Source organism: Dysidea avara, chromosome 3 (assembly GCF_963678975.1).
Source record: "Dysidea avara chromosome 3, odDysAvar1.4, whole genome shotgun sequence".
In the NCBI taxonomy this organism is placed as follows: domain Eukaryota; kingdom Metazoa; phylum Porifera; class Demospongiae; order Dictyoceratida; family Dysideidae; genus Dysidea; species Dysidea avara.
This window is the reverse complement of record NC_089274.1, coordinates 2398625-2425838: the sequence shown is the minus strand read 5'-3', so window position 1 is coordinate 2425838 and position 27214 is coordinate 2398625. Positions and strand designations below refer to the sequence as shown.

At 37.6% G+C, this 27214-nt stretch overlaps 1 protein-coding gene and 2 long non-coding RNA genes across 4 annotated transcripts; 2 read left to right on the top strand and 1 right to left on the bottom strand.

The window, feature by feature from the left end:
* Positions 1–107: 107 nt before the first annotated feature.
* On the top strand, positions 108–4549 carry LOC136248859 (uncharacterized). 2 transcript variants are annotated; one of them, XR_010697849.1, is made up of 3 exons: positions 108–1233; positions 1279–2649; positions 2754–4549. It is a non-coding gene; the product is annotated as an uncharacterized lncRNA (long non-coding RNA). The 2 variants fall into 2 exon arrangements; XR_010697848.1 differs by having other exon boundaries at positions 2712–4549.
* Positions 4550–12289: 7740 nt separating this feature from the next.
* On the bottom strand, positions 12290–12948 carry LOC136248860 (uncharacterized). Its single transcript, XR_010697851.1, has 3 exons — positions 12821–12948; positions 12703–12762; positions 12290–12426 (listed from the first exon to the last, which is right to left on the bottom strand). It is a non-coding gene; the product is annotated as an uncharacterized lncRNA (long non-coding RNA).
* Positions 12949–14125: 1177 nt separating this feature from the next.
* On the top strand, positions 14126–26974 carry LOC136248857 (uncharacterized). The gene is made up of 7 exons (XM_066040679.1): positions 14126–14315; positions 14377–14477; positions 15482–15592; positions 15640–15771; positions 15827–15886; positions 16149–16370; positions 26205–26974. The coding sequence occupies exons 1-7, from the start codon at positions 14195–14197 to the stop codon at positions 26826–26828; spliced, it is 1371 nt and encodes a 456-aa protein (XP_065896751.1). The 5' UTR covers positions 14126–14194; the 3' UTR covers positions 26829–26974.
* Positions 26975–27214: the final 240 nt, after the last annotated feature.

The window sequence follows — 27214 nt, the reverse complement described above, 5'->3', positions numbered from 1 at the left end:
AGTTTTCACAGATCTGGTCACAAATGGTGGCTGTGCACTACTTTGTTTTGTCTCCAGCCTTGCAACTGTGGTCAGGCGGGCGGGCGGGCGGGTGGGCAGGCAGGCAGGCAGGCAGGCAGACAGACAGGCAGACAAAAATTCAAGTTTCAGTGCTTTTTTTTAAAAATTCTATATCTGGCTCTGTGTGTTTTCTTGATTTTAATGCTATATTTGATGGTAGTTCTGTATAGTAGGGACCATGTATTTTGGGCTCTTCTGAGTCAAAAATATCACTCTACAGCTAGCCTCATTTTCCCTTCATGACAGCTTCAGTATTGGTTATGTGTATATAATCACGGCCTAAAATGTCTTCAGAGTAACCCTAAACTATAAATTTTCAACTGAATTTTCTGCCTGCCTGAATAACTGAATTTATAACTGAATTTTTAACTAACTTAATTTATAACTGAATTTTCTGCCTGCCTGTTTGCTTACCTGCTCACTCACCTGCCTGCTTGCCCACCTGCCCACCTTCCTGCCCACAGTTGCCAGGCTGGGGGCCAAACAAAGCAGCACTATTTTATGTAACATACTACAAAATGGATCCATATATTTACATTGACAGTAAACATGTGTAAAACTGTTGAATTTTTAAATGCAGTCAATGTAAGTTACTAAGAATTTTATTACTGATGAATGTGTACCACTAAACGAGGCTGACGGTTATGAAAATGTGCGGATTGCTACTGAGATGTCAAGCCTCGTGTCAAGCAGCCATGGTAGCTAGCTACCAAATACTGGAAAGGGGCCGGCTCATGCACTCTGCATGACTACTCTGACTTATATCTAGTCTACCTATAACCAAGTACCCGGTAGTCATTATCTGCCATCATATTGCTCACGGAAAACTTGGCAACAGTGCATCATCATTGCACTAATGCTTCTAGTTTATGGAAGAGTTAGTTGTAACTTTGAACAAAGATGCAACTGACACAGCCAGAAGATACAGCCAGAAGATACAGCCAGAAGATACAGCCAGAAGATACAGCCAGAAGAGTGAGGTACCAAGCTGATACCTGGCGTGATGGTGGCACACACGAAAAGGAAGAAGTGGGAGAAGGAGCTGTGCCGACTCGAGCTGGCCTACCCAAAATTCTGCCATGGCTTCCAGATCAGACTGTGACACCATCGTCCTGTTGCCCGACTTTCTTAGTCTACCGCCTTTTGATACCCAATTACCCAATTACAATAGAGGCAAGCATTAATTTACCTGTGTTTGTTTATTATAGTCAGTTTTAGTGTAACGTCAGGAGCTTTTAAGGCAACGTGGATCGTGAGATTTATGTAGCTAACCACAGCCAGTTTAAGGCTGTGGTTAGCTGGATAACTTTGAAGGTTATGAAGTTGTATGTATGAGCTATTGCATGTACTCCTTTCCATTGATAATCTTCTTTAGGGATGAGATACAAGACAAAGAATGGGCTAACCACTTGAGAACTTTTAAAGTTCCAGGTTAAGAGATTATTAATGATTGTGTGGAATGCATGTCATTCAGTGAGTCTCCTCTGTATGTGTGCATTTGGTATGGCACTTTGTTTTCATGTAATCCAATTCTTGATGTATGTATATAATCCATGGAGTTCCAAAACTTGATCCAAAAATCTGTGAAAACACATACCCATGGCCTGAGTGTATATCAACTTTACCAGTTAAGCACTGGAGGGTAAACACAGAAGGCAGAGTAGTATGAGGTGCTTACCACTAACTGGAGTGTTTTTATAGAAATATATTCTGCTTGACCTTGGCAGTATTAGCTTGGTACACTCCAGTTTATTGCGTTGTTATTTTTCAATAAGTTTAGGACATAACATAGCTACGTATGTGTTTTGACATTTCTGATGCAAGTCCATTTTAGTGTATAGTTTTGTGTAGTATTCACCATGCTGTGACATTCAGCTTGATTGCTTGTGGGAATGATAGTTTTTATGTGAAAATAGCAACTATCTAGATATTATGCAACAACAAAAATTGGCAAGGCGGCTTCAGAACTGAGCCTTTTTGATACACAGCATCATTTAGTACACATCAGATATCCTATTGCCATAGCCTACACAAAACGTAGCGGTCCAATGTTAAATAGCCAGATAAGTAAGCATTCATACATAGTTCATCACTTTTTGGCTGCTTTGTATAGTACTAATGTGAGTAGTTCTATGCTTACACATTCATACTTTGTTGATATGTTAATTTTCAATAGTATCTTCTGCTTACCATGTTTTGGCACCCTCAGATTTTGTCAATTCTGGTTAACACAAGCATTTATAACTGTTCGGTGCCCACATCCAGGTAAGTTTCCTGAAGGTGGTTTGGTATAGTGTAGTCATTAATGTGTTATGTTTTAGATACAGATCTAGAAGTACTGTATACAGCTATTGAACAAGTACTTGTATTGTATGTATCAGTATTTGACCACTATATATATTTTCACTGCAGCTGATTATTATCATTGCTACTACATTATCAAGGACAGATGGTTTGATGATCTGATGCAGACATGTATGATGGAGATCTGTGAAAGTGTTTGATGTTCAAGATTCTGATGATCTGGTGTAAGCATCCACAACTGAGATCTGTGATGTGTCAAGAAGAAAACCACTTGTCTGAAAATGTGTAAGTACAAAACATTAACAATTCCCTTCACCTGCTATTACTGAATATATGTAATAAAATAGACCTGTGGTGATATGTGTGATGGTAGTGACTATGCCATATAGTGGGAAATTCTCGAAAAATTTGAAATTAACGACAAAAATGCCAAGTACTCATGGCTCAATCTGCAGGCCACTGGATTAAGGCAAAGTCCATTGTTCAAGCTACAAAGAAAGATTCTAGGATAGCTAGACGCGATTCTACCAAAGCCAGATGGATGTCTATGAATATCAACAGCAATAAAAATTGTACTATGACAAGGCCACTAAAACACCTTGGAGTCGGAGAGCCAGTACTCATAGCAGCCAAAGATAACAAATGGAAACCGGCCAAGATTGCCAGTGTTAGTAATACTGGCCCTCACTCTTACAATATTGTGACACTACAAGGACATTACTGTCATACAATACTATCATACAATACTATCATACAATACTATCATACAATACTATCATACAATACTATCATACAATACTATCATACAATACTATCATACAATACTATCATACAATACTATCATACAATACTATCATACAATACTATCACAGGAATAGAAAATATTCAAGGAATTTAGTATCAAATGCAAATATCGACATAAGTGTTGATGATTTCCTAGATAACACACGATAGTAAGTCATGCAGCCAAGTACAGCCAGCGCGGGCGAGTGACAGACAAGTGTGTATTTATAGGAACCAAGAAAACAAAGTTTCACACATACGTAGCTTTGATAGTGCTTGACCAGAAATGAACCATTTTTGCTATGGAAACTCCCTCGAGGTGGGGCACTTCCTGTTTCAAATTTGAGCCAAATCTTCCAAGCCATCACTGAGATATGTGCTTTCAACGTTTGTCTTAAGTTTCTTTGTTTTTCTTCTTTTCTTTGAAATACTTACTGTAACTCGTGTATGCTTTAGTCCATTTTCTTCAAATTTAGAGGGCAGTAAGTGCATAATGCAGCATGTTTACAGTCCAACTTTCGTACACATCGGATAAAGAACAAGGAAGTTATACGCAGTTTTCCAAAAACTGCAATAGCAATTTTTTGTCATGGCCACAGGGTAAACCACTTGAAGGAATGACTTGAAAATCGGTCTGTACATGGAGCAACCATCGTAGTGCAAATCTTTTATGATTTGAAAGAAATCGCACTTAACAGCCATGGAGATAACAAAAATGCCAACCATGTGTAACAAACATATGATCAAGTTTCGTTAAGGAAAATAAGGATTACTTGCCATGCCTACCAGGCAAACTAGTTTACGGAATCAGCTGAAAATGCATAGATAGGTAGATTATTATAGAGCAATCTTTCAGTGGTCTACAAGGAATCAGATTAAAAACCACTGAGTTACACTACGAAAGTCAACTAGGTGTAATAAAGCACTTACTTCTACAAACATTAAATTAATTGAATCAGTGTAACGCAGAGCAGCCCGCTGGATCTGTAGCACCTGGAATCCACAATTACATCAACGATCTAAGTCATCAAATATGATTGTATCAGTGAACTGCAATGGCCGTCCCTACAGTCTAGACAGCATTTCTTGTCACTATCAATTTTGTATGATATTTGGAAGGGGTGTACTAGATTTAGTTGAGTTCAATAAATTGTGTACAAAGTCGCACTCCCAAACATTAAAACTGTTTTCCTCTACCATCAATGTTTTCGTTACTCTTTTTTGTATCCGTGGCATTCTTGTGGAACACTATTCCAGTGGACATTTTAGCTCAAAGCCATGTTAAATATTTCAGATCAAAACTGAAACAGTTTCTATTCTAGAGTATTATGACTGTTTATAGTTTTGTAATTGTAATTGTTGTTTTGTAACTGTATGGATTGTATGTAAGGGTATCACCTTGTACAGGCATCTGTCTTTTAAGTGCATGATCGAGATACTCTAATAATGTAGTCACCCTAATAGAACATTCAGCTACGTAATGCAGGGGCGGCTCCAGGGGGGTTTCTGAGGTTTCTGGAAACCGGTCACATTTAGATCAAGATACTCTAATAGAGCAGTCAGTCACTCTAATATAGCAGTCACAGTATTCAGAGTAGTGTAGCAAACTATGAAGTTATGAAAAGATTTTTATGTGCTTTAGCAGTGATAAAAATATTGTTTAGTGGAGAATAGCCATTCTTAGGAGGTGTCGACCCTTTTTTCTTAGGTCTTCACCTAAAATCTAGCTATGCTTTTGATCAGAAACCAGTCGCCAAAAATCCTGGAGCCACCTATGGTAATGAGTCACTCTATTAGAGTGTTTAGTCCCGATCAAGTCACCATATAGAGAGTTCAGCTAACAGCAAGGAACCCAATAGAGAGTTCAACTACAATCAAGTCACCCTATAGAGATTTGGCTACAAAAAATCACCCTGTAGAGAGTTTTACTGCACACAAGTCATCCTGAAGAGAGCTCAACCACAAACAATTCACTTGTGGAGTTCAGTTTTAAAAAAATCACCCTGGAGAGAGTTTAGTTTAAAAAATCACCAAGTTCAGCTATAAAAAATTCACCCTGTAGTGATTTCAACTACAAACAAGTAGAAGGCTCAGCCACAAACAAGTCACCTTGTACAGAGTTCAGCTACAAGCAGTTTACCCTGCAGCCACAAACAAGTCACCCTGTAGAGAGATTGGTATGACCTAAACTTGAGTATGCCACCACAGTCTGGAGTCCACACTTAATAAATGATAAGAATAAGTTGGAGAAAGTACAGAAATGTAAAGCTACATATGTAAAAGGAGAGTACATGTGATGCCAGTGTTACGCAGATGCTAAATGAGTTACAATGGGAATCACTTGAATCACGTAGAGACCAGTTTAGTTTGATAATGCTCTGACATCCTAAAACAGAACACCTATTACTATCAGAATACAGGGACCGGAGCCTGGCCGGACCACTTTTCAGTCACTTGAATTTGCAAAAAGATCGAGATACTCTAATAGAGCAGTCATCACATTATACTCTAATAGAACAGTCATCGTGATAGTCTAATAGAGCATTCATCAATACTGACTCTTATTACACTGGTTCAGTCTGGTTGATCTAAGCCATTATATCCATTTTAATTGTCTTAAAATTACTTTCCAGTGAACCATCTGCATAGAATTGCACAATAGGCTAATTGATAATGCATGTTATGTATTAACAATTACAATCAAAATTGCTTCAGTATCTCAAGAACTAAACTCACTTTGTATCATGAAAGTAAAATTAGCTACTAGCTATATATTAAATTGAATTAATTGGTATACAGTAGCTCAAAACTACCTAGATATATTCTTGGTGTTAAAAGCAGAAAGAGACCATGTATGTAAAATAGCTTCCAGATGCCATTCCAGAACATGTATTTTCAAAATTTTTCCCAGGAAGCATGCCCCCAGACTTCCTTAGCTTAGCATGTTAATGCATGCTGTAGCTATCACACACAAACAAGATTACAGTAGATAATCTGATTTAAATTTCAAATCAATAAAATGTAGTGTGCATGACTATGACCTCCATTGCAGTCCATGGCCTGACCACTCAGAATCTCTGGGCTCCGGCCCTGAGAATATATTACAGAGTTTCATTCCCAGACATCACACTATCAAATATCAACTGCAAACCAGATCAAGCCACATGTTCAGTTTATCTGAATTGTTCTGTAATACAGACACCTACAAGTACTCCTTAATGTCATCACCAAGATCAGGGAGCTCTTTGCCATGCCACATTGTCGAATGCACCACAACAGAATCTTTCAAATTATCACAACAAAACTATTGCTATGGACTTATAGTTAGCTATCTGTGTATGATCTTCATTTTTGAAGTTTTCACAGCATTGATAAATAAATAAAGAGTTCAGCCCCAAACAAGTCACCCAATAGAGAGTTCACCCTGTGAAAAAAATCACCCAATCATCTAATTGTCTGAAATTCTGAATATACTCCCACTTGGGGATTAAGTTGTCCTATGCTTGAGGAATATCTGTTCTTATCCTCTTCCACATAAGCAGCTCAGCTGGGCTAAGCCCACACCAGGGTAAAGGTGTTGCTCTGTAGCTGAGGATCAACTGAGTGCTCCAACAATTTTTTCCATGTGAACAATAATATTCCAACAAAAGCACACCATACAATATATACATATACGCATACACTGCTACAATATTATATGCAAGTGTCTGTCCCATAATATCCATATGCTACACAAGTTGCCTGTAGGTCACCCTGTAGAGAGTTCTGCTACAAACGAGTCAACATGTAGAGAATTCAACTACAAACAAAAGCACCCTGTGAAAGGTTCACCCCTCAGCTACAAACAAGTTACCGAGATCAAGTCACCTGTAGAGAGTTCAGCTAAAATCAGTCAAGTTACCTTGTAGAGATTTCTGCTACAAGCCATCCAAGTTGTAAGCCAACCTGTATAGCAGAGAGGACATGCACAATAATTTTCATACAGTAAAAAAAATCATATAAAATATCCACAGAATTTAGCACTTGATCTTTTCCTCCTTTAACAAACTCCAAAGCTGGCCACAGGCTGGCTTTGGAGTATACAAAATTACAAAAAGAAGTGATATCTATACCAAAACAGCCAAGCTGTGAAAAAAGGATGCAGCCTCAGGATAAAAAATGTGAAATCAAAGGTGGCGGCCAAGAAATGGCTGTGATGGTAAGTTGATAGCAAATATTTTAATAATGACAATTCAGTGAATTTGGTACCAAATCCTAGTGAAACTTGGAGAAGGTAACACAAATTCACCTGAATTGTTGTTATTAAAATTTTTGCCATTAGCCTACCATCACAGCCATTTCTTGACCACCACCTTTGATTTCACATCTCTTTCACCCTGAGGCCATACCCTTTTTTCACAGCTAGGTTGTTTTGGTATTCATAATCCAAACAGTGATATACAAGTGAACCAGTCATTGTATCCCCTGAAGTTTATGAACCTAGGGTACCTGCTGAAATAGCCCCAGCACTAAGATGCTCACAAAGAACTATTAAGACCCCAGTAGGTATGCAGACCAATTTCCATAACTCTCATGCATACACTGCACACAATTTGTCATTTTTAGTTGATCTGAGCACTGTAATTAAGTTTTGCAATTGTAGCACAGCCACTTACCACACTCCTTTTTGTAACAAGGGAGATGTAATAAATAGTGACATGTAAACATACGATGTTTAGTGCACGACTTTCTAGAACATTTGAATCAATCTACTGCATGACATAATGTTGTTCTGTTTTCATGACTATAGAGATTGCATCACAATATACATCAACATTCCAAATAAAATATTTTGAAAGTTACACCGTATATCCAAGGGATTTTCCACTCTTATTATGTAATAGATCTCATGACCTCATATCACATTAGCTACATTCGATTGTGGTTGCTATAAATATTGTACATGTAATACAGAGCTACTTGAATTTATTAGAATGATGGATGTCCATAGATTACTAGAGTGTTGCTTTTGGTGATCAATAGATTGGATGTTGGGAAATTGCTCAAGGTGATGGTATAAAGAGGCTGAAACATGCTGGATGTTGGGAGATTACTGAAGAAGCTGTGTAGGATTTGCTGGCACTTGTAACAGGTTGGAAAAACTTGTGAAGGTGATTGTTACACTGTTAATGTGTTTCAATTTACTTGAGATATTCAATTAGTGAAGAGGCTGGTTCAGTGAAACAACTGGCACTTGTGTCAGGTGAAGAGAAGAAAAGTGATTTGATCCTGGTTGTTACACTATTAATGTGCAGGGTATTCCAATCATGTCAGGAGACTGGTGTAGAGGAGGACCAGGTTATTGCAGCGGGCCTAATCCAGGGTTTGCATTAAGCATGCATGATTTGTAGAAGTCTTTCAACATTGCCAATTGCATCACGTCATTCAGTATAACCCTAAACCAAATGTACAGGAGTCCTAGGGCTGCACCGATTCTAGTATCGGTATCAGTATCGGGCCGATACTGCTGTTTTCATGAAGTATCAGAATCGGCCATGAGAGAGGCCATCATTTTATTGATGAAAATTGAGTGTTACAACAACAATAATGTGAGGTGAGTCCTCAGACACACACTGCCACTCACAGAGCTATGCCCCAAGAGTGGGTGTGGCAAGGGAAAAAATTACAAAAATATAATATTATATATGTATAATTAATCAAGTGTCAACATTCAAGAGTCCATTCAGAGCAATCCTTAGCCAAAAATATTCTTCTGGAAGCAGAGATAGCTATTTAAGCTGCCAAGTCAAAAACTCTCCTGCAGCTTGACTTAGATATCATGGTGGTCTCATCAACAAAATTAGTACAGTTTGGAAAGGAGGACAAAGAAGGTGATAGGTAGTGACCTAATACACTTAGTTCAATTGTGCTGTAAAAACAACGAACTCCCAGTCGATCAAATTCAGACTGTATTTCTTGGTATTCGTTTTTCCCTTGTTTACATTCCCTTGCAGAGTCAGACTCAAGGTTTTGAACCGAGTCCAATGGACAAGTTAGCTCCAGCACGGCCACTGAGTTATTACTCTGGTTGAAAATAACTAGATCAGGCCAATATGGTGTAATAAGTAAGAAAGGAGGAATTGTTGACTGGGGACAGTCACTTGCCCGCATTCCAGGTAAATCAGCATATATTGATATCACATATGATCCTGTGAAACACTTGGACAGTTCTGTGGCCAAACAATGCAAGACCTTATTGTGATGGTATGTAAAGCGACCCTGTGACAAAGCACTGGGACATTGTTGCAGATCCGATTCTTATCACGTGTGGGAATAAAATAACGTTCGTTTGTACTTGCTTATTTTACTAGCACAGTGGATGCCTAAAGCATCAAGTGTAACACTAATAACTACCAGCAAAATTACTGATCTATACTGAAACCTACATGTGAAAACACTTTACTGAGAAAAAATCGATATACTCTAATAGAACAGTCAATAATGCTAATAGAGCAATCTGGTAGAAGTGACGGGGTGTTTCAGTATTAGAATATTTGTGTTTTTGTAAGCATCATTATGATATTGTCTACACTTCTCCAGAAGAGTACTGGAATATTCACTGGTTTGCATTTCAGTGACTTCCTTAAGGCCTCTATTTGGTAACTATTAGTTTCTCATCCACTGCCTGCATCCTTCTTAGGCTACCGCATGGTAAGCCATTATTTACTCTGATCATGCTCAGAAGAACATGTGGTACCAAACCGTCATAATTTGTATTGAAACACGATGGCGTTTTTTAATTAATGCTACAGTGCACCAGGAGTACTGTTGTTGCCTTGGCAAATTACTGCAGTGGATTCTATTTTCGACTGTTTTTCAAGTCTACTGAAATCCTGCTAGCTATGATGAAGTTGATAGAGCACGATTGCAACTAAAAACCAATGTTAATTTGTGGGAGGAAAGAAAGACAATTTGGACAAGGTCTGTACATCATTGTATTAATACTATAATGGCCTAATGGTAATTCCCTCCCACCCGCATCAAAATAATTAGAAAGACTGGATGAGAAACTAATAATCACCAAATAGGGGCCTAATTCTTTGTGAATCTTGATTGGCTACTTCATTTGAACCATACTGAAAACATGTACAAAAATACCATGAAATGCACTATATAATAAACGTGTGCACTATGAAGTAGCTACTTTAAGGTACTTGTATCGGTACTTGTACTTGCAGATACTTCCCAGCTGAGTACTTGGTATTTGAAGTATCGGTAAAAAGTGGAATCGGTGCAGCCCTATACAGGACACTTGGAATTTATTTAGTGGGATACAGGATGCCTGGGGGTTGCTAGGGTGGTGACTTCTGGAGCTTGTATCAAGAGGCTGGCACATGTTGCATGTACCAGGTTAACATAAAGTGTGAAATATTTGAACCTGGTAATTGCACAGTTAAATGTACAGGGTCCTTGACCTCTGGAGGTGCTGGTGGAAGTCACTACCACACGTACCAAGTTAGGATAAGTTGTCCAGTAGTTCATTCTGAGTGTTGGACTTGTTGCTCCATGTAGTTGTGTGAGGTGATGTCATATTACATTTATATTTGTTTTTTCTTTGTTAATTGACATCATTTCAATTAGTGGTTGAAGTATAATTTCTTTGATTACATGTGTACAGGAAATTGTGTTGTGCTAGAGAGATTGTGGTGACCAATAAAATCCTTCAAATTGCTGTTTCCACTGCTTTTGCTCTGAAAAAGTATTTCACTATCCTGGTATACATGTCAGCCATGTTTTTACACCTGTCACTAGGTTAACAATATCCTAATAATAAATTCATGCATATATTACAAAGAATATAATTTTCTTGAACTTTTACAGTGTATTGATACGACAATACTAACCATGTCCAGGTAATCTTTTTCAAAAACAATTATTTGTGATAGGATTTCAAGTCATCAACTTCACGGAGGATTTGCTGAAACTCGCCGAAACTCCAGATATGACATAGTATTAATCAACAGAAAGAAGCAAGAAATATAATGTCTTTATATTTCAGATAAGGGGAAAAAGAAAATTAACTAGCTAGACAGTGCAAAATGGCACTGATTTACCTCACAATAGGTGAGTGGCTTAGTATGGATACAAATATTGTTTGCGTATCAATGTGGCCATTCTGCTTTGCTATCAGCTTTGTTCCACCCATTGTGTGAATTACAAAAAGGAACACTTTGAGAACTGCCTCAGCAATCAATCAAGTTATTACAGACTGAATGCACATCCTGAATATCAATCACTGAGAAGTGAAATGGCTACTATACTTCTTTTTCAACCCGTCATACAGCATTAAAAATAAAGAACAGTACCAGAAGCATCGCTGCAATCAATCCAGTCACCATAGGAGTTATGGATGATTCTCGCAATAGCTAGCTAGCACTGAAGCCATCACATGTTGCCACAAATCAGTGCCTATGTGGCAGTAGAAAAATAAATGGGACACACAAGGACACAGGTCACTGTATGTAGCCCCTGCAGCACTTGCCAAAAGACATGCCTTGGGCCAGAGATGTCAAACAGTAAAAAAAATCAATCTTGTAGCCTTAACCATTGTTGAGTTATGCTTGGCTGAAGGAGCCACTTAGTTAGTTAGTCAGTTATTAAAAATAATTTAGAATTTTTTTACAAACTCCATAGAAACAAGTTTTGGACTGCTCTGTAGCCATTTTCGGGCTTGATGATACCTAACAAATACCTGGCAAGCTGTCATGAAGGGAAAATGAGGTTGCATGGTTTTAGGGTGATCTGTACCTACATAGTACTGGTAGCAAGTTGTTTTGGCTAGACAACTGTCTGACTAGACAACTGTCTGACTAAACTATACACTGTTACTGTAACTTGTCATGATCATGTGTAAGTGACTACAGCAAACAATACATTGACTGGTCCATTAGGTTACTTAATTATAATGAAATCATAACAATCATGTTTCTGATTTTCTGGACAGACAACAAGACAACTTCCCCATTTAATAGTACATCATTACAGTATAACCTTTCTCACAGAAAATATCACACACAACTTACCGTAACAGATTGAAGCATTTCAACAAGGTGCTGAATCATTCGAGGTCTATGAACTGATGACTCAAACATCTCATTTTGTCAAGTACAATAATTTTTCGAGGAATGAATCGTGGTCACAATCAGGGTCACACAAGCTAATTCCATAACAACAGAGAAATGGTCCATTGTGTAGTTGAAGTGGCACTTTACTGATACACTTCTGAACCTTCTCATGTTCCTGCGTGGATATGCAGCTAGTACCAACATGGAATTTGTCACCAGAAAACATTGCTTAGCTTGTAGTCAAACGTTAACCATAGCCAGTTACAAAATTAAACATTGTCTATAGACTATAACACAACACTAGGTTTTGCAACAATGATTCAGTGATGTAGCTATAACCTTACAGATACTTGATTCCAAGTCAATCAGTTGTTGTTATTGGTTTATAATATTTCATGTGGACAGGTCAAGCAATATATGGTAAAGGTCAACAATAACAAGTTGCACTCACTTCAAGTACAAGTTCCATCTGATCATGCAAAAACTTCAACAAGTTTTTCATCCCTTTTGCCTATAGTAGTAATATAATGACAAGTCAGCTGTTTCTATGTAACATGTAGTACACTAACTTCATAATCTCTTTGTATTATATCCCTCTTCATATCATAACAACACATTATCTTAAACATGTTGTTGTAGCACATCATAGTGTAACTGAAATATTCCACATTGAGAGTAGCTTGTATGAAGTTGACAACATCCTACAAAACATTAAGTTATGGGATGTGACTTATTACCTGTCTCACTCAAATAGGTTTACAGTCCCCATATAACATTGTAGCTGTCTTGATAGCATCTGACGAGTCCACCTGTAAATATGAGTATTGGTTGGTGGTGGGTGGTGGACGTGGTATAGAATTTGCATTCTGCACACACTCTGAGAATACTATTAGTTGATTGTTAAACACCAGTAAAAACTGTACACAAATACTAAACTGCTCTATAATTTAACCTAGCCAGTCAACAGCACACGTGATGATCATGGTAACAAACAATTAAACCTTTCCTGCAGGTTAACACAAATCAAAGCTACACAAAAGAATTCCCAGAATTTATGGGAGGGGATCAAAGATATTAGCTAATATTAATGGTACAAAGCAGAGTGCAAGTATCTCAGCCAATAAGAGAACCAACACTCCATGCAGTTATGATGAATGATCCGCTGTTGACCTTTGCATAAGTAAGTTTGACACTTACACTTGCCCTATATGATGAAGTTGAGCCAGCCCTTCCCCATATATGCATGACAAAAGAGAATATGCTTTCTCTATTACTATTAAACTGCATAACAGAACTTTGATGGTCCCTTTAATTTCTGTGTGCAACTACAATCCTACCAGCTCTAAATCTCACCAAATCACAGAAGCTAGGTCTCATTAATGATTCTGAACTTCTCCTCGATTTTCTTTTGGTCAATAGTGGCACAATAAGCGAAGTCAGAATTGTATCCATATTCTATATGACAACAAAAGCATCATTACAGGTTAATGAGGGATGACCTCAAATCACCATCAATGGCATGAGCAAGGAACCTTATAACAATAAGGAAAGTGCAAAAATTCACAAAACTCTGGAGTCAGGAGTACAGGTACATTGTAAGTAGCACCACCAGTAGCCATCCCTACTGATGAACTGAGTATGTGGTCTGGAAGGTCTAAGAAGTTCTTATTTGTGCAGTCACGTGACATCACTAGTATTATTTCCAGTATACAACTGTTTACTGGGACGTCTTTCCCGTTGGTAGCTAGGGCTGGGAACGTGGAAGAGCAAGAAAGGAGTAGCAGTTAAGTGTGTGAGCGCGACCTTTTCCTCACGTAAAAGTTGTGGAGCACTTTAGCTACGAGGACACGTGCCAGCTCAACTATTTTACGTCATCAAATTACACGTGACTGGGTAAATTGCCCGACCTTCCAGAGCACACACTCAGTTTGCAGTTGATAGAGATGGCTACTGGTGGTGCAGTTCACGATGTACCCATACTCCCGACTTCTGAGTTTTGTGAATTTTTACACTCTCCTGGTTGGCTGTATCCTGTTATAAGGTTCTTTTCACATGCCATTGATGGTGAGTTCTGTCGGGTAATATTTGAGGTTACCCCTTATTACGCTTTAAATTCGTTGTGTAGAACGTGGATACAATGCTATCTTCGCTGATTCTGCTTTGAACCGAAAGCAAAGACACCCGGAGATATACACTGGAATTCTTTACGAGGCCTACTGTGATTTGGTGAGGTCACACATTGTGGAATGCTCGCGAATAGCTGTATGAGAGGTTGTGATAAAAAATGTATTTGTGTATAGAGTTACCAGTTGAATCAATAGTAGCGAATTTGGGAGAATTGTAAAATTAATGGAAATAGTTTTCATGTGTAGCTATTACTCCCTGAGGATCTCATAGATATATAAACACTTAAGTTTTTAAAAATCCGGGGTTGGAGGCTAAGTTAGTCAATCATTGTTAGATTTAGCTTCTATATTTTTCATGTAGTAGTATCATAGCCTAATTAAGCCACACAAACAGCAGTGTATAGTAGCTAGTTAGGTACATGTATGCACTTTTCAACAGTTTTTTCGAAAGCAAATGTGTAAAGAGTCCACAGAGATGGGCTCGCATTTCTTGCTAAATAGTTTGCATGGGGACAGTTGAACCTTGTGCCCGGGAAATCCAGAAAGCTAGCTACACCCCTGCCAGGTAATCTTGACGAACAATCCAAAATAAACACCCAGTCTCAAATAAAGGTCCTACAGTGGAACCTCTCTTAACAAACTCCCCGAATTAAGGACACAATAGAAAAAACCTCCATAATAAGGACAAATTTTGGTCCCAACAGGTCTGGTTAATACATTTTTTACCTCTGAAAGAGGAAAACCTTTATGCAAGAAGTGGCCAAAAATTCTGGGTCCCAAAATGTTCTAGATAGACAGGTTCCACTGTATTCGTTACAGGCTGGGTCAAAAATGTTGAGAAGGAAACAAAGGCCTGGGCTTTTATACGGTATACCATGGTGGTGATATTGGCTTAGCTAGCCCGTCACTAAATTTAGACATGAGTTATGCATTTTTAAAGTGATACTAAGCTAAAGGAAAGGCTTAATAGTTCGTGTTAATTCTGTTGACAGTCATAAAACATTAGCAGTATAGTTTTCAATAGTGTATTAAACAACTAATAGATTCCCAGCAGAGCACAAAACGTCTATACTGCTTTCTGTAATACACATTTACCATTTGCAGGTTGGTTGTATTCTTGTGGCATATCACAAAGACCAACAGGTGGACTTGTCAGATGTTGTCAAGACAGCTGCAATGTTATGTGGGGACTGTAAACCTACTGGATTGAGACAGGTAATAATAGTGAATATTCCACATCCCATAATTTAAATGTTTTGTAGGATGTTGTCAACTTCATACTAGCTACTCTCAACATAGAATATTTCAGTTACACTATGATGTGCTACATCAGCATGTTTAAGATAATGTGTTGTCATGATATGAAGAGGGATATAATACAAAGAGATTATGAAGTTAGTGTACTACATGTTACATAGAAACAGCTGACTTGTCATTATACTACTATAGGCAAAAGAGATGAAAGACTTGTTGGATTATTTACATGATCGGATGGAGCTTGTACTTGAAGTGAGTGCAACTTGTTATTGTTGACCTTTACCATATATTGTTTGACCTGTCCACATGAATATTATAAACCAATAACAACTGATTGACTTAGCAACCAAGTGTCTGTAAGGTTATAGCTACGTCACTGAATCATTGTTGCAAAACCTAGTGTTGTGTCATAGACAATGTTACTACACCTGTAGCTATGGTTAACATTTATACAAGCTAAGCAATGTTCTCTGGTGTCAAGTTCCATGTTGTTACTAGTTGCATATCCATACAGGAACACAAGAAAGTTCAGCAGTATTTCATTGAGGTGAAGATACCACCTGAACTACACAATGGACCATTTCTCTGTTGTTATGGAATTAGCTTGTGTGACCCTGATTGTGACCATGAATCATTCCTTGAAAAACTATTGTACTTGACAAATGAGATTTCTAAGTCATCAGTTGATAGACCTCAAATGATTCAACACATTGTAGAAATGCTTCGTACTGTTACGGTAAGTTGTACCAATAAAATTGTGTGAGATAGGTTACCCTATACTGTGATGATGTATTATTAAATGGGGAAATTGTCTTTACCCTTGTCCAGAAAACCAGAACCATGATTGTTATGATTCAATATAATTGGCGAGCCACCCTATAGTAGTGTTTGTTCAACTGTACATCCGACCCATATGACCATTCCCAAAAGTTTACGTAACGAATACGGATGGTCTCTAGCTAAGGCTCGCCCATGATGCTGTGTAACATCCGTATAGTTAAGTAATGGACCAATCAATGTATTGTTTACTGATAGTCCACTATAATTAGTCACTTACACATGATCATGACAAGTTGCAGTAACAGTGTATAGTTTAGTCAGACAGTTGTCTAGCCAAAACAACTTGCTGCCAATACTGTAAAGGTACAGACCCTAAAACCAACCTCACCAGGTTCACATTTTATGTTAACCTGGTACATGTTCCAGCTTCTCCAGAAGTCACCAGCTTCTTCGGCAATCCCCCAACACCCCGTATCCTGGTAAATGAATTCCAAGTGTCCTGTGTTCAAATACTTTATACTTTATACTAGCCTGACCCTTTGCTTAAAGTAAAGATCTGGTACACGACTTGTGTAGCCAGTTGGAAAATGACTGGTTGATCATATTGAAGAATCCATTTTACATCATGGGGTCATTAATGTTTTAATATTCAGACTAGAAATTTTCAAAGGTTCAGTGTTATTCTAGAAAGACATGATACAATCGGTAATGTTGAAAGACTTCTACAAATATCAATCACACATGCTTGATTAGGTCCACTAAACTAACCTGGTCATCCAATCTCTTCTTAAAACGTACACCCTGCATGCACATTAATAGTGTAACAACCAGGATCAAATATTTTACACTTTTCTTTACATGATACAAGTGACAGTTATTTCACTGAACCAGACTCTTCACTAATTGAATATCTCAAGTAAATTGAACACATTAACAGTGTAACAATCACCTTCACAGTTTTTCCAACCTGTTAAGTGCCAGCAAATCCTACACAGTTTCTTCAGTAATCTCCCAACATCCAGCATGTGTCAGCCTCTTATATCATCACCTTGAGCAATTTCCTAACATCCTGTTGATTGCGATCACCAAAGACAACACTCTAGTAATCTTTAGACATCATTCTAATAAATTCAAGCAGCTCAACATGTATAACAACCACAATCAAGTGTAGCTATAATATACTAATGTGATATGAGGTCATGAAATATATTACATATTATGAGTGGAAAATCCCTTGGATATTACTCATGGTGGGTGTAACTTTCAAAAAAAATTATATTGTTTGGAACATTGATGTAATGTGATTCAATCTCAATAGTTACAAAATAGAACAACATTATGGTGGATGTAGCATGTAGTAGATTGATTAAAATGTTCTAGAAAGTCATATGTTAAACATCGTATTGTACAATTACGTGTCACTATTTATATTAAATCTCTCTTGTTACAAAAAGGAGTGTGGTAAGTGGCTGTGCTACAATTGCAAAACTTAATTACAGTGCTAAGTTCAACTAACAATGACAAATTGTGTGCAGTGTGAGCATGAGAGTTGCAGAAATTGGTCTGCATACCTAACTGGGGTCTTGGTAGTTTTTTGCAAGCATCTTAGTGCTGGGACCATTTAGCAGGTGGCTTAGGTTCATAAACTTCAGGGGATACAATGACTGGTCCATTTGTATCACTATCTGGACTATATAATTGGTCATCAACACTTATGTTGATATTTGCATTTGATGCTAAATTCCTCAAATCTTATCTGTTTCTGTGATAGTATTGTATGATAGTTTTCTTTGTGGTGTCACAATATTGTACAAGCGAGGGCCAGTAACACTGGCAATCTTGGCTGGTTTCCATTTGCTATCTTAGGCTGCCACGAGTACTGGCTCTCCAACACCAAGATGTTTTGATGGCTTTGCATGTTGGTGATCGTATAGTTTTTGTTGCTGTCAGCATTGGACAAGCTCTTTCTGAACTGTACATGGTGGGAATAATTGTTTTAAGCTGTAGTAAGGTGCTAATGGTGGGTAAAAGTGTCTTTTTTTGCCTACCCATTAAGAGTTGAACAGGTGAGCCAATAATATCTGACCGTGGAGTGTTCTGATACTCCAACAATGCTAAATTTAAGTCCTTTCCATTGTGTAATGAATTGCTTGACAGTTTGCACAACTTTCTCAGCCATACCATTGGATTGGGGGTGGTATGGGTGGAGGTGTGATGATCAATTTGATATTGCTGATTGTAATGTATGGCTACAGAACATTGTCCATTATCAGGACATCTGGTATACCATGATGAGAAAACTGTGATTTACAACACTCTATCAGCACTTACTTATGCCCATGGCACACTGTGACAGATCAGAGGTCCTTTTGATTTACTTCTTTAGTATGTGTTGCAAATACCACATGATGAGATGATGGAGATGCCATGACTGGTCAGTACAGGACATCTCTGACTCATCTTTTTCACTTTCTATTCCCATATGAGATCTGCTAATTAATGATAGCATTCCTGGTTAAGTTGCCTTCGGAATAATTGTCTTTTCGCCCTTGAAAACTACTCCCATCATTGCAACATATTTGGTCATGGAATGTCCAGAATGATAAATACTTTTGATATGCAGTACCTGCGATCACCGATTACTTTCCAGGATGATACACAAGATCGATTGGGTACTTCTGAATTGACATAATCATCTTTTAAAATCTGGCAGGCCCTGGTAAAGTAGATTTTTATACGATTGTCTCTGACTGGCATCCCCTAGACATACTTGTGAAACTTGTTACAGCAAAATACAGTGGTAAGCATTTCCTTCTCAGTTCGAGCATAGTTTTACTGGCATGGTGTAAGCACATATGCGATGGGGTGGTTATCTTGTAAGAGAACAGCTCCCAAACACTTACAGCTAGAATCAACAGACAGTTTAGTGGGCTTCTCTGGGTTAAAGTACTTTAGCACTGCAGCTTCAGTGATTAATTCTTTCAGAGATGTAAAACTGTTTTGCTGTTCATCTTGCCATTTACCCAAATAGGTTAACATACCTGGAGCTCTTCTCTGCTTGTAGGACAGGGCATGTCTTTCATAGCTCTAGTCTTTATAGGATCAGGCTTCAAACAATCCTTGCTGAATATATGGCCAATATAGTTGATTTTTTGCATTTTTAGTTGGCATTATAAGCTTGAGATTTCTATGCCTTAATTGCCTTTTCCAAAACTTATTTCAATCGGTTGTCATGCTGTTTGTCATTTTCTCCCCATATCAATAACTTCAACTCCATTGATGTTATAAAACATGTCTGACACAGAAAACCATCTTGGGACGATGGCAGTCCAAATGGAAGATTTGTAAACATGTACCGTCCAAATAGTGTTAAAGGGACATAATTTGGCACTGCAAGAGTCAAGCTTAACTTGCCAGAAACCAGAATTGACGTCTAGGATTGAAAATTCTGTGGCATTCAGCTGATCATTCTTCTTGTATAAGGTTCATGCTAAAAAGCTGTATTCAGATCATTAAAGTCTGAAGATGTGTGACTAGACATGTTGAAACAGACCCAAGACAGCCGATCACAAGTGGTATAATTTTAGTTCACACATTCCACATTCTTTGTATCTATCTTCAAGTCTGTGTATCTTTCACATTTCTCGTTAATTTTCTGAGTTGAGTCTGCTATCACCAGGTATGGCAATGTCAATTATAAAGGATGTCTCAGTTTTGGTGATGGTTGATACATACAATATCTGGCCTGTTATGAAATAAGCATTGGTCAGTCTGAATAGTAAATCCCACAAGATCTTCATCATAGAATTTTCCAGTACAGATGGGGATCATGAAGCCACCATTTATCTTCAACTGGTAATTCCCCTAGTTTTGCAAGTTCATAGTGGATCAGCCTTGCAACACTATCATGTATTGTGTCTGGGCAATAACACTACAGCTACCCAAGATATATGATCCACTGACTCAACATCTAACCCAAACAGACAACACTGGGCAGAGCCAGGCTGGTGAAAAATATTTATTTTGATGCAGTTAGTAGAGATGGCCTGGCTCTGGGCTGCCATAATGAGGCCTTCAGTTTTTTTCTTCAAATTACTATTGAGCAACCACTTCCATTGTTGTGAAACAGTAATGCAACCATCAATTTCCCTGGCTAACTGACCATGCATGGTTTAGCTCTCCAACTGTGCTGTTTCCTCTGTGCCTTAAACTTAGATGGAGATTCGAAAGGAGAAGACCTCTCAGCACACTGGAAAACTGCTTGCAACAAAGGCTCTTTACTGCTAGCCAAATACTTAGTCAAAGAGTGCTGTTCATGGAACACTGTGTCTTCCACTGAAGGCAATCCGTGACCACCATTTTGTCTTGATATATATACAATCTGTCAATGTCATCAATATATATATATATATATATATACAAAGCAAGGAGCTTTCGAGTGAAAATGTCCAGCTGTTTTAGTTCTAGCAGTGACCACTTCAGTATTCCAGCAGTATAATGTATTAGTGGCAGTGCTCACATGTTGATGGCCGAGATTAAATTCTGTCCATTTGGAGCTGATATTAATAATTATTATTATTTCATGAATTTCACAGTAAATGACGTACAGTGTACACAAATACTGATAATAAAAACCTGGCTCTAACCAAGAACGTAGGTACAAAGACAAACAAAAAGCTAGCTACATTACAACAATTAAACAAGTACATCAAAAAGTCAAATACTCATAAATCACCTGATTATTGAGGTGGTGCTATACAAAACTGTCTTTTGAAATGTTTGTATTAGATGAGATGGTAAATCAAGTTCCTGTAAACTGGCTGATAAGTCAGTGGGAATAGATCCCAATGCCCCAACAATTATAGGAATGGTTGATACTCGCTTAGCCTTCCAAACTTAAACTTTCAAGTCAATATATTTAGAATATTTTCAGCTAATAGACATGAGTCACCAGGGATAGCAATGTCAATTAGACTTCTTCTCATTAAGTGTGCTGATCCCAACAAAGCAGCTTTCAATAAAGAGCCTATCTTGTGTACTCCTGGTAACAATTCCAAGTTCTTTGGTAAATTAGGGGTAAATGATCCCAACACAATAGGAATAAATTTAATGCATCTAAGGTTCCATATCTTTTGTAGCTCCAATTGTAAGTCAACATACTTTAAGATCTTTTCACGTTCTGTATCAATGATGTTCACATCTGCTGGCATCAATAAGTATTGCAGAGCGTTCTAAACTGTCATGTATAACAATATCAGGTCTGTGAGCTGAAATGATTCGATCAGTTCTGATATCAACATCCCACAAGATTTTAATATGATTAAATGTTACCACTGCTTGGGGACTGTAGAGCCATGGCTTTTCACAAGTAGGTATACCATAATACTCACATATATGCTTATGAATCAATGCAGCTACAGAATTGTGCCATTGTAAATATCCAGTGGGAGCTAAAACAGGACATGAGCTCAATATATGAAACACAGTTTCATCAAACGAATGGCACAAACGGCACAAACGGCTATAGGTAACCATTATTATTATTATTATTATTATTATTATTACTAGGACCGCATCACATACAACTAAGTACATACACTAACGCGACAACCCCCCTAGTGATGTGTACAAAACATAAAGGAGAGAGCTATACATTATTACAGTATTGCATGCAGCAATACATTATTAGCGACATTACCGAAGATAAAAGTTACTCAGCTATGCAGCCACTATGCAGCACAGTATCAACATCGACTAGAGGTCATCGGTAGCTAAATACAATTCGTTAATGGTGTGGCAATAGCACAGTGATGAGGTACACACTATATCCATACACAACCTACAGGAGATGCACAATACTGTAGGAGTATGCAAGGCAGGTGAACCAGATAAAGGAAGACAGCCAAGCCAGCCAGAACCTAGTAAGCTAGGTAAAGACAAAATGTACAAGAATACAAGAAAACATTTAAAATATGTCACGCTCTTTACAATACATTAGTACAAACAGACAACCAAACCAACCAGAGCCTAGCAAGCCAAAAAAAGAAAAAAGAAAAAAAAAAGAGCCTAGCAAGCCAGAAAAAATATAAAATACAAGACATATGTACATTACAATACAAACAAACATACCTGTCCTTGTGCACTGGCATGTCAAACCTATTCAGGTGTCCTGCAGCCATTGATACACAGAGCACATCCACTGGCAGCTGGCATGGTGACTTGAGACTTAGTATGCCAGCTGGCAACACTTTTAAACACAATTGAACAATAATTCGCTCACCATTTGAATCTGCTCGATTGGTAGTGGGTATATCACGTGCTGTTTTGATCAGCATTAAATAGAATTGTCGTACATTTCTATCACCTCCACGGAAACATTCACCCATTATACGATTATGTGTTCATACAACATGGATTCTATTCCCGGTGAGTGCAAAGCCTTAGGCCTTGTAGTATTCTCAAACATTATTTATTATTTATTTATTCATTCATTCATTCATTATTAATGACGTAATTTTAACCGCATTTCGTATTATTCTTAGTACTTGGTTGTATAATAATTATTATTATTATTATGTTTAATTAAATAATACCATATATATATATATACTTTAAAGCATACCTATAGGAGATTTGACGAGTTCAACTTGAACTTTAGAGTGAAAGATGTCTCCTTAACATTTTATCAGTCCTTAGCAACACTGTCTTCTGTAATTGATGAATACTGATTTCAGTTATTTGTAGGAATTCAAAATTCGAAACAGTTTTTTCATGTAGGGAACCCAAACCACCAAAGAACCAACTCAACTTTGGTGTTCCACAATAGCTGAAGCTCAATTTCCAAGTCCAAATACTTCTCATTTTTTTTTCTCTATGTTTGTCAACCTCGTGGCGGTCCATCACACAAGCTACATCAATAAATTTGGTACACCTGGACACCTTATCTATCAAAACTAAATCAGGTCATCTAGCAGCAATAATATTAAATTGTAGAGCAACTTATAGCTGGAATTGTCTAAAACAGGTTATGCTTTACAGTGCATGGCTACAAAATTGTGTATACAAAAAATAAGAACTAAATTAGAATCCAGCAAATACCACTGATGGCTAGGGATCCGCCGATTATGCTCATAATTTTACCTATTATGCTATGCTGCACTGCTCAAAAATTCACCTATTATGCTTAAAATATTTACCTATTATGCTCGATTATGCTCAATGTTCATGCCTTAGTTCATATGCTTTGCTACTAGTTTAACACTATATAGAAAGAAAAAAATGAGTGGCTGGAACACAAATAATAAATTCTTGCTGCATGCCTGCATGTAAGAGAAGATCGATATACTCTAATAGAACAGTCAGTTTGATGATTGTTCTATTAGAGTTACCGACTGCTCTATTAGAGTATATCGATCTTATTTTGCAATTGTCATTTTTACAGCAAGAATTTACACTATCGTACAAATATTTAACCTATTATTCTGGCATTACGCTCAATGCTTTTAGGTACCTATTATGCTCAAAATTATGCCAGCATAATCGGCGGGTCCCTACAGATGGCCTAATACTCACAAAACTAATTAAGTACACTTAACTACTTACTTATAAAATTTGTGGGTGTGGGGTTGCAAGAACAATTATTAAATAGAAAATTATATGGGTATTTGCAAAGTGTGAAGCTACCATTAGGCTTACCAACAGTAACCATGCTAGTGATTGGGTTCTTCAACCTTTCAAGTTACACCCAGATTTTCCATTTAGATTACCGTATTTGACCGGTTAATAGCCGCGGCTACTATAACTTTCAGCAAGCAAAACCCTGCAGCTACTATCTGAGGGCAGCTACTATTGGCTTGTGTGGCAGCAGCCCGTGGCATTCATGCAGATTCACGAGTGGCTGACCTTGCTTAATCATCTGTGAATACTGTCATTAATATTAACTACTCTCAAAAACACTATTTCCTGGCTTAAAACAACTCCTTTTCCTGGTTTTTATTTCAAACATGTCTAGTCAACACTTGCAACAGTATGTTCAGATACAAGCAGCAGCTCTTATCCAAGGGCGGCTCTTATGACAATGATTCTAGGTTGTGGAACAGCTACTATCCGGGGGCGGATATTATATGAGCCGCGGCTTTTAACCGGTCAAATACGATAGTTCCTCTTGGATATTGGGTTGAAAAGTGACTGGGACTCTTCTAGGTGGGTGGACAACTTATCAAAAACTTTTGTCAACTTTGATATGATAGTTGGTGTTACTTATGCAACCAATCCTTCAAAAACAGTGTTATGTTGATGGTGTCTAAGCGTTAAGAGACATGTATTTAATAGTCAGTGGCTATAAATACAGCTGGGAATGTCCCTCAATCTGTTGGATTAGGTTGCTCAATTGTTATTGTCCAGACAGTTCATGAAAGGTCATATCATGCAGGTACAGTGTCTCCAACTGTCTACCAGTAATACCTTGTAATGCAGCTGAGCGTTGCTTTAGGGGTTGATACAGAAAATTAATGCCTGATATGTTTCATTTCATGAAGAAGAAGTCAACCAGCATGATTGAAGATTAAAGTAAAAGCAAGATGTAGAAGGAAGACACTTGCCAGAACCCCATAAAGGCACATGCCACATATGAGCTAAGTATTGTGATGAAAATGATGGTGGCATGGGTTTAGCAATTTTTAAAAATTTAATATTGGTGTATGTATGCACTTCAGCCATACACAGCCTGTGATATAACTGAAGTTGGGATTAAATGTCCACTAGTGTACTTAATGAAGTAGGGATACAAGTGGTGAAACAAGAGATGAATGATGCTATTACAGCATAGCTCTGTGAGAAAATCCCTTCATTGGCAATCATTTTGTTCAATTCCAAAGTAGGAATTTTACCACCTGTTCATCTCTTGTTTCACTACTTTTTATCAAATTGATCCCTACTTCATTTTTAACTTTTAAATACACTAGTTTGTATATAACTATACACATGAAACTGTTCTATTAGGGTGACTGCTGTATTAGAGTATCTCAAGTCGGTCTCTCTAAACCAACAAGCTAGGAGGGGTGTGGTCTTTGTGTTTGAGATTGTTAAATGGTGTGATCTCCATGCTCAATTGTTCTTAGCCAGCCAAGATTGGGCATAGTCTTGAACCTATCATGAAGTTACAGGTGTCCAGTAACTTTTACAGCATTCTAACTTGGTTGGGCTGGACCGCTTTTACCCGGACTGATATTTTTCTGACAGGACAACTGTAAGAATGTTTAACGTTGTTAGATCTACCATAGTATAAATGTTTTGAATAATTGCTTCTCAAGGAAAGGATAAATATGAATAATTAACATTCAGATATGACTTTATTGCATGAAGAAGATGATGACCAACTTGATTGAAATTAAAGGAAGCACAAAGCGTAGTGGGGACACACTTGTTGAAACCCCAAAAGACATATTCCACTGGTGAGCTTGTTATTGTGGCATAAAATAGTGGCCATATACACTGCTTCATTTGGCCTCCAGCCCTGCAACTGTGGGAAGGCGGCAGGCAGGCAGGTAAGCAGGCAGGCAGAAAATTCAGTTGAATAAGAAATTTTCTTTTGAAAATTTATATGGGATTACTCTGTGGACATTTTAGACCTTGATTACACCTAACCTAGATTTTTGACTCACTACTGTACTGTATGATACAGTACTATTGTACTGTACGATGTTTGTAATTTTATATCACAACATATTTGTATCATGGAAGTTATGTATGATGTCTCATAATATCTCTACTGTGTTGTTATTGCATACAGGTTGATGAAGAAAAGGTGGACAAACATATCAAGGAAATAACATCAGAAATACCAACCACTTCAATTGATGTCAAGTCTGAAGTCAGGAGGGTTAAAGCATCACTTCTTAAGGCCTCATTAGATCAAAAACTAACAGTATCTGATAAAATATTAACCATCACTCATGACCGTAAACTTCAGCAGGCTGTGCTTGATATATCCAAACAGAAGGTGTTATCTTCAGATAAATCAATGGCAGGAAAGTCCAAACCAACAAAAGAGCTGAAGCTTCCAGAGGAAAAGATTGTTGTATCACAAATTCCTTCACCATTCCCTAATGTCATGAGAGGAGATTGGTCTCAAGATAGACCAGGCAATTTACAAATAAAACACCTGTATTTAGAATTCAGGTACAGAAATACTAAGAACCTTGCTTACTTATCTGAGTCATGGATAATACAAACAAGTGTAGAGAACATGTGTCAACTGAAGGCTGTGGTGGAAAAATATGCTGAAAGCTTTGAAGATAAGTGGCCACGTACATTTAGTAAGGAAGATGAACGTCGAATAAGTCTACCAGACAAAGTTCTGAAAGAGTCACAGCGAGCTATTACAATGCTCAAATCTTCCACTGAACTGAACTAATGACCTCATCAATCTTGTACTGGACTGTCCTATGGTTATCTGTTGTGTTGTGCACATCCTAACATGTTGTAATATATCACTTGTTATATCAATATTGTTACTTGTAATCTGTCTTGTGATACAATTATCTATCATGAGTTATATGATACAGATACAGAGGGTTAGGTTACACTATATAGCAGCATGCTAACATACACAGAAAGTACTGGAATTTTTGACATATTCTAGATGTACATAGTTTTAATTCACTCTGAGAAAAAGTTAAAGGAAGGTGAAATTACTTTTAAAGAGAATTAACCAAGCTTGTAAATAGCTAAGTGTATGAGAGCATCACTTGATGATAAAGATTCATAGCTAGTTACAATATCCCCTGCAAGAAGAATTGC

Coding starts and splice junctions, on each gene's coding strand:
- LOC136248857 (XM_066040679.1), top strand. CDS start 14,195: ATGGCTACTGGTGGTGCAGTTCACGATGTACCCATACTCCCGACTTCT. Junction 15,593..15,639: donor AACCTACTGGATTGAGACAG/GTAATAATAGTG, acceptor AATGTTTTGTAG/GATGTTGTCAACTTCATACT. Junction 15,887..16,148: donor GGATGGAGCTTGTACTTGAA/GTGAGTGCAACT, acceptor ATATCCATACAG/GAACACAAGAAAGTTCAGCA.